The following is an 8,220-nucleotide window of genomic DNA, read 5'->3' as shown; positions in this document are numbered from 1 at the left end:
AGCGAACTACAGGAAAAAGGCAGCCTACTTCTTAATGCAGCAGCATAAGACTAACCCCTCCTTGGACCTTTTGTCCGATATTGCAAAGGCAAGCACAGAACTCAATTTATGTCTGACCACCCAGGCTGAAAAGCAACTGCACTGGTCTAGGTACAGTTTCTTTTCACAAAGAGGCAGGGTAGACTCTTAGCTTGTAGGCTCAATCCCAGACTGTTTCTTTTGGCCCTTCCTAAGCTGCATCTCTCAAATGTGGGCCTTGACTCAAGGAACCAACAAATTGGGGAAGCGGTCAGACAATTTTATAGTAAATTGTATACCAGGAAACATTTTCCAGACAAGAGATGTAACGTGTTAATCAGGGAGACCTTGCCCAAACTGTTACCTGAACGCCGTGATCTGCTGGATAGGAAGATAACCATAGAGGAAATTAGAGATTCCGTTAAACTACTTAAAGGGGTTGTCCCGCGAAACAAAGTTGGGGTATACACTTCTGTATGGCCATATTAATGCACTTTGTAATGTACATTGTGCATTAATTATGAGCCATACAGAAGTTATTCACTTACCTGTTCCGTTGCTGGCGTCCTCGTCTCCATGGTGCCGTCTAATTTTCAGCGTCTAATCGCCCGATTAGACGCGCTTGCGCAGTCCGGTCTTCGTGTTGAATGGGGCTGCTCGTGCTGGAGAGCTGCTCCTCGTAGCTCCGCCCCATCACATGTGCCAATTCCAGCCAATCAGGAGGCTGGAATCGGCAATGGACCGCACAGAAGACCTGCAGTCCACCGAGGGTGAAGATCCCGGTGGCCATCTTCGCAAGGTAAGTAAGAAGTCACTGGAGCGCAGGGATTCGGGTAAGTACTATCCGGTTTTTTTTTTCAACACATGCATCGGGTTTGTCTCACGCCGAACGGGGGGGGGGCGGCTATTGAAAAAAAAAAATGTTTCGGCACGGGACAACCCCTTTAAACCATCAAAAACACCAGGCCCAGATGGTTTCTCCAACGTCTACTATAAAAAGTTTCTTCCAACCCTAGGAAGCCCCCTGGCAGGCTTTTTCAATTACCTATGTAAAGAACCGCATCTTCCCCACAGCTTTGGTCAGGATTCGGGGCTACAATTCAGTTAACACGATAGAGAGGGGAACCAGACAAGGCTGCCTCCTTTCTTCACTCCTATTCGCATTGGCGATCAAACCCCTAGCCCCCCTACTTGGATCCAACGCTAGCATTGGGGGTTTTGTATTGAGGGAAGGAACATAAATGCGCCTTATTTGCTGATGACTTATTTCCTCCCTCTTTCTCTCCCTCCCAAACATCACAACATATTAGACAAGTTCGGGGCAATCTCTAGTCTCAGAGTCAATGCCAAATCCCTGGCTCTAAATTTAAAAATTCCTCCTCAAACGTTAAAACTTTTAAAACTATTTGATTTTAGCTTTTAGTTTATAATTTTATCTTTTCCCATCACAAATTTAAATTTGCACAATTCCCCTTGGGATACACTTTTGGGCAGGAGGATTCCGGATGTTCCCAAACATATGTCCCGATGGGTCTTCCTATGCTTTTTAACTGCTCGCGTGTATCGCACGCTCCTGGAGGAAGGCATCAGTTAGCATTGATCTTAAGGTTAAACTGTCGTGGATCATGATTAACGAGAAATTGGCCTCCCTCCTAATGGGCCGGGAGGAACTTTTTGAACGTACCTGGGCTCCCTGCTATGAATACTCCCTAACAATGCGGATCTGGAACCCCAGGGCCTTAAACCAAAGCCTCCCCAGCAATCCCAGTCAGTCCGCTAGTGTTTCTTCTACTCCCCCCTATTTAAGGGATAGTAGGACAAGTGAAACCCTGAGGCTGGAAGAATTTTACGTTTCAGGAAGTCACCTAACTGCTACCCACCCCTTTTCCCTTTTGTGTTTTGACCACAGTTTACCCTGTTTTTTTTTTGTTTTTTTATTACCGCAGTCACGAGCTTAGGAAGTTATTCCTAGATATATTATTTCCATAATGGTGTAAGGAAGTATTTTGCCTCTAACACCCTCACTGGGTACATATGACATTCTCTTAGGGTCAGTATCTTTCTTGATATGTTTCAGACCAATATTGACTGCCATGTTTAATCATTTTCGTAGGTAACATTCTATACAAAAATGTAATAAAATTCATGTGAAACAATAGACATACACGAGGAACACAAAGTAGTGAAGACTGCACCAATTTATTTGTTTTATGTACAAATCAGGGTGTTCTGTTCATACAAGTCTTCGGATGGTGTTGATGTGAAGCTGAAGGGTTGCAGGATAACATGGCCACAGGTCTTTACACCAACTGGAAGATACTTAATCCAACTGAAAGGCAAAACATAGGAAGTTAGAAGGGCCAAGTAAAACCATTTGTAGTATTAAAACCAGAGACAAACAGTGTGCACAGCATACTGCATATTTCCTACAGTGTCTAGAAGCAAGCTACACATGAACCCAGAGCCCTGCATAAATGAGGACAGATCAACAAAACCCAAAGTAAAGGTGTTTTCTGAAACCTAGCTATTAATGACCTAGCCTCACGCTAGATCATTAATAGTTAAATTAGTGCAGCCCACCGCATGGCACTCGCTGATCACTTAGCACCACATCAGTCAGCGCTGTGCCTGTTAGAGTAGCCCGTTCCAATCACTTGGTGACAGAGCTGCCCTCAGGCCATGTGACATAACCGCTAAAACTGGTTGGCAAGTCCTGTGTTACTATACATAGAGGGACCTGACAATCGGCATCTGGATGGAGGAGGGCAGGGGAAGGGTGTATATATGAATATACACAAGCCTCATTGGGTTTGTCTCCAGTCCAGACCTATGTTTCAAAGGATTTGCAAAAAGAATATAAGGCTGCCTGTCCTTGGCGCTGCGGTATCCTGCGGCGGATCTCCGCCGGTCAGCCTATCTGACAGATAGGCTGACCGCAGAGAATTGTGGCAAATCGCAGCATGCTGCAATTTGCCAGCCACGAGCAGAGAATCGCAGTGATTCTCTGCTTGTGGACAGCGGGGAGAAAAAAAATTAAAAATTAAAAAATAAATCGCTCTCCATAGCAACGCTATGGAGAGCCTTCACTGCATTTCCCGCAGCCGGATTATCGCCGCGGAGAACGCAATGAAAACCTGGCCGTGGACAGGCAGGCGTAGTGAGAGACCACTGAAATCAGTCTGCCACTATATACCCGCTGCCCAGACAGCTTAGGGAGCTCGGCAGGTTCTCTATAAACAGTAGCCGTAAATGCAATGTGACTAGATCACATACCGTCTCCACCAGAACACCAATACTACAAAAAATGAAACCACACCACATGGAGTAGAGGGCTGCTATAATGGAAGTATTTTGGTTATGTAAATGCTTTCAATGTCTTCTATGTTTAGTATAGGCCTTTAAAGGAAACCTGTCCCCTCTCTACAGCACCATAAACTAAAGGCCCATTTAGACGATTATAGCTCAAAAGCAAACTTTTGCGCGATAGCCGTTGCGTCTAAACGCTTGGCCATCATGCAGTTTTGTTAAGGCTGATGACTTAAGGCCCATTTACACAGAGCGATGATCGCTAAAAAGCGATTGTTGCGTCTAAATGCGCGGCCATTGTGCACTGCTAGTTGATCGTTAAGTTCAGGCAAAACTAAAAAGCGTCCTTCAGCGCTATCAGTAGTTCTCCGCGGGAGTGCTGATAGCATTGTTTTGCGTTGGAGAACAAAGGAACAGAAAGCAGATAAGAGCCCTCTTGCTATTAACCGTTTTCAGCTAAAGGCTTCATTTACACACTAATAAGCTATTAAGTAGCTACTTAATAGTTTATGCAAAATGATCATTCAAAGCTGTCACTCAAACTGTTTGAGCGATCACCACTCAGTGTAAATGGGCTTTTATCAGCGCCGCACAATAACTTTCTCAGCAGGCGGCGCTGATAGTAATCTTTCAGCTGGTATCCTGCTGGCAGTTCTCAGGAGCACACCAGCTGAAAGCTCCGAGAACAATGCAGCTGTTTGCATATACAAAACAGCTGCATTGTTCTTGGAGCTATACCGCTCTGCCTGCATTAACTCTTAAGTAGCTAATTAGCTAGAGTTATGCAAAGATGATCGCTCAAAACAGTCATTCAAACTGTCGTTTAAGTGATTACCTTTCAATGTAAATGGGCCTTTAGTTATGGTGCTGTAAGGGGAGGCAACAGGGAGCTAGGTGATGCGATTTTCTTACATACTCATCTGCTCCCTGGTTCTTGCACGGTCACCTGCTGAAGTCCATACAGCACACAGAAATCCGACTTCAGACTGCCGTACAAGTCTATGGGAAAGTGCGTGCACAGCAATCTGAAGAGCCTACATGTCAGTGCAGCATGCAATCTTCAGCAGGAGTGTATAAATACATCATCCAGTTCCTGTATTGTAAGTTACAAGAGTGAGCCTTTTCACATACAATCCCCGTGTTGCGGTGCTACAGGTGTCCCCCAGACCTCTTCCCCATGGAAAATGGAAGTTATCTCTGATAGTAACCCCCTATATTCACATATGGAAGAATTGGTGCAGAAATACCGGTGACTTTCACCGACTAGGGCTGCTGCACAAACCCCACTCGCAGAAGTCTATGTGACTATACCTTAAATGCTGTAAAGTCTATCCAGCAGTTAAGCAGCCATATAGCCACTACACAGGTTACAGCAGATGCCAATACCATGCCAACAGTTCCATTTACCACAGGGTGTAAAGTACCCTGTAGAATCAAAAGACCAACTTACCTTAACGAAGCCGATGTCCTTGGCATACTGCCTGAAGCACTGACGGCACATGTTCAGCCCATATTTGCGGATCAGTCCGTGTCGGTTAGAGCACACGCGGCTGTTAAAGAGAAAGTACAGATACATTACATTTAAACTATACATTTTTAGTTGAAAAGTCTCTACGTTATGACTGAGGGTCAGTGCGCGGTTTAACTCAACTGGCCAAAGTGTTGTGTCAGATTTGGCAATGATTATGGGCACAAAAAAAGGAGGGGGGTCTACTGCAATACCGATGATGCTATCTACTGGCAGTACTAACAGCAAGTGGCGGACGTATCTATTACGTATCCTATGGTTAGGTGGAAAGTCTCTTCCATTACAACCCTTTAAGTCAATCACTACGAGAGTCCCAATGGTTGTCAGTCTGCACCGACATGGCCGCCAATAAGGGCCCTTTTACACGGCCAGTCCTCACTGGATGGCAGGGATCTGCACCATAATCATTCGTGTAAACGCCCGCAGCCACTGAATGATGAATGTCATTTACTCTTCGTTCAGCTCCTGCAGGCATAACAATCACACAACGATCATCCTGTGCAAACAGTCATCTACCAACGGCCGTGTGCTGTGCCCGGGGCGGGTGGCTGACACTATATCCAGCGCCATTCACCGAGTGATCATCGCTATTGCGTAAACGCACGGCAGCCATTGTTGCTGGAACAATCGTCGGATGCCGGAGCCGTTCTGCGGGTGGAGCGACCAGCGAGCGTTCCGGCCTCCATTACCACGACAAAGCCCGCTGTTCATAGCTGAATTCCCTGTTTACACGGCCGATCGTCACTTGGTATTCAGTACGGCAACCGCCTGTTCGCAGGACGGATATTGCCGAATTGGCTGTTTTCAGTGATTATAGCCCCATGTAGCCAATTATTTTGTATGCAAACCAAAGACCGGTACAACATGGGAGTCACTGGGGGGCTTCATAGGGATCGGAAAACTTCTTGAAAATGAAGTCAAGTTAGGTCGGCTTCACATCTACGCTGGACCCTGCGAACACAGCGCTGCTTCTCTTGTCCAAAAGCCGGGCAGCTGAACGGAAAGTGGGCGGAGCCTATTACAGCCAATGGGGTCTGTCAGGTTCCGACCAGAGACAGAACTGATTGGCTGCGGGGATTCCTCTTTCCTGCTCTGTCTGGAACTTGTAGATCGGAACCCCCAGTGCAGATGTGAACCCCCCTAAGGGCCGGTTGCACACGGGTGGATTTGATTTGCAGAATCCACGATCGCCACACGCGACAGTGCTTGAGATTTGCGCAAGCAGATATATATAATAGCAGCGTGCTCTATTTTCCCACAGGATTTGCACGGATGACCACTGAAGTCAATGGAAGCCATCTGACCCACAACCCATCCGCAATTAAGATTGCAGACAGGCCGCAGGTACCCGTGTCATTGCATGGCGACGCCGCAGGAAAAAGTTTTAAAAATCTCTACCGCGCACGACCGCCGGTGAGCTGCTGCAGTCATCCGCAATACAGGAGAAAGCGAAGGCACGCGGGGGGGGGGGTGGTCGCCGGACGCGGTCAGAGCCGGACTCCGAGGGCTCCTGCATGCAGAATCTGACCCGTCCGCATGCCGCTGGCCTAAAGCCTCATGTCCACAGGTGGGTCAGATTCCGCACGAGGGAGCCCACAGCCATTCCGAGGACACCACTTACCTGTCCAGGTCTTCGCTGCGGATGTGTGTGTGGAAGCACCGGACGCTGCGTCGCCACATATGCGCAGTATTTTTTTCCTACTTTACCATGGTATCCGCAACTCCATTACGGACGGGCCGTTGATTGGACGCCATCTGTGTGGGAACCGCAGCAAGATAGAGCAGACTGCGATTTGGTTTTCGCTTGCAGAATCTGCAAATCAAGTCTGCAGGTGTGAGCTGGGCTGAGGACGCTCCCTGCTTGCCTATGAGCGACTTGGACGGCCGATCTCCCAGACCTAACTAAAAAACTGCATTACCTTCCAGGCGCTCTGCTTGTTGTCAGCGACTAGTAACCCGGCCCAGTACAGGCCGCTGCGGGCACATAGGCCTCATCCCATATTAGTGCCGCGATAAGGTGTACAGAGCCCTTCCCGGCTTCCTCTGCAGCCGCCCGCCAGTGTGGGCGCACGCTCAGTGCATAGCCGCCGCCATGATGCTCTCCCGCCCGCCATGATGCTCTCCACGCGGCCCGCATACCGCCTCCCAGTGCTGCCCCCTCCCGGCCGCCGCCCTCCCCACCGGCCCCCGGCACACTCCCCGCCACACAGCGGGGCCGCACACGTACCAAGAACGGGACCCCTGGCCGAACTTCCTCGGGTGGCTCCAGTACAGCTGCTGGTGACCCATCTCGTCGGTCTCTCTGCTCGCGGAAAGGAAGAGGCGGAGCCGCGCAGGCGCTAATCAACCCGGCCGCGGCTTCCCGGGATGCACTGCGAGAGCCGGCAGCGGCTGTTGTAGTTACTGTGATACTTGTCAGCAACGTGAAATAAACTGTCAGCGCTGTTATATCGCCGTCCTGCAGCCCCCCACAGGGAGCGCACAGCTCTAGTCCCCGTGTGTAGGAGGCAGTGGCCGTCCCTCCCCGAGAAGCAACCTCATATGTGTGACACTGATATGTACCGCCGTAGGAGGCCAGTTAGATCGTTCACCACATCACTGCAAAGAGGGGTGATGGTGGGCGCTGTGAGGCCACATGTCCTTCAGCCAAGTGCCTGGGAATGGTTCCTACAGACACAAGGGCCTGTAATGATGGCGCCACCTATCTCTGGATGATGGACAATGAAACAGTTGGAGCTTGTCGGACTATCAGACGATCCTCTCTACTGGTGGTCAGTAGGGGGCGTCCTGAGCCCGGTCACCTTGTGTGCCCTCACACATCCACTGGTCCCAACAGCTCCTAACAGTCCTGGTGAGGACGGCCCAGGTGGCAGACACTCATCAGTACCCATCCAGCTTCTCGCATCCCAATAATGTGCGCGCTCAGACTCTGGTAACAGGGCGACGTCTCCTCAAAACACATCGTCAAAGTGTCTGGTGACATACTATGTTAGGCTGAATGAAGACAACGTCCATCTAGTTCAGCCTGTTTCAACCCCCTTTCCTGTTGATCCAGAGGAAGGAAAAAAAACAAACAATGAGCCGATTAAGCTCATTTTGAGGAAAAAATGTCCTTCCTGACTCCATAACGGTAGCCAGAGTAATCCCTGGATCAATATTTGGGATCATCAACCCCGCTGGTCACCTAACGTCTATATCCTGTAATATCCTTCCCCTCTAGAAAGACATCTAGTCCCCTCTTAAACTCCTCTATTGATTTTGCCATCACCACATCCTCCGGCAGAGAGTTCCACAGTCTCACTGCTCTTACAGTAAAGAACCCCCTTCTGTGTTGGTGATGAAACCTGCTTTCTTGTAGACGTAAAGGA

The 8,220-nt window shown here is 48.9% G+C and overlaps 1 protein-coding gene across 1 annotated transcript; it reads right to left on the bottom strand.

The window, feature by feature from the left end:
- Positions 1-2,198: 2,198 nt before the first annotated feature.
- On the bottom strand, positions 2,199-7,229 carry RPS29 (ribosomal protein S29). Its single transcript, XM_066608087.1, has 3 exons — positions 7,080-7,229; positions 4,775-4,874; positions 2,199-2,347 (listed from the first exon to the last, which is right to left on the bottom strand). Exons 1-3 carry the CDS (start codon positions 7,139-7,141, stop codon positions 2,339-2,341), a joined length of 171 nt encoding a protein of 56 aa, XP_066464184.1. The 5' UTR covers positions 7,142-7,229; the 3' UTR covers positions 2,199-2,338.
- Positions 7,230-8,220: the final 991 nt, after the last annotated feature.

The sequence above is a fragment of the Eleutherodactylus coqui genome, chromosome 6 (genome assembly GCF_035609145.1).
Source record: "Eleutherodactylus coqui strain aEleCoq1 chromosome 6, aEleCoq1.hap1, whole genome shotgun sequence".
NCBI lineage: Eukaryota > Metazoa > Chordata > Amphibia > Anura > Eleutherodactylidae > Eleutherodactylus > Eleutherodactylus coqui.
The sequence above is the reverse complement of the archived record's forward strand: the minus strand, read 5'-3'. Positions and strand labels throughout refer to the sequence as shown.

What these genes read in the sequence shown, in the direction of transcription:
- RPS29 (XM_066608087.1), bottom strand. Translation starts at nt 7,141, where the DNA reads ATGGGTCACCAGCAGCTGTACTGGAGCCACCCGAGGAAGTTCGGCCAG. An exon ending in GGCCAGGGGTCCCGTTCTTG is followed by an intron (nt 4,875 to 7,079) that starts GTACGTGTGCGG and finishes TCTCTTTAACAG; the next exon opens with CCGCGTGTGCTCTAACCGAC.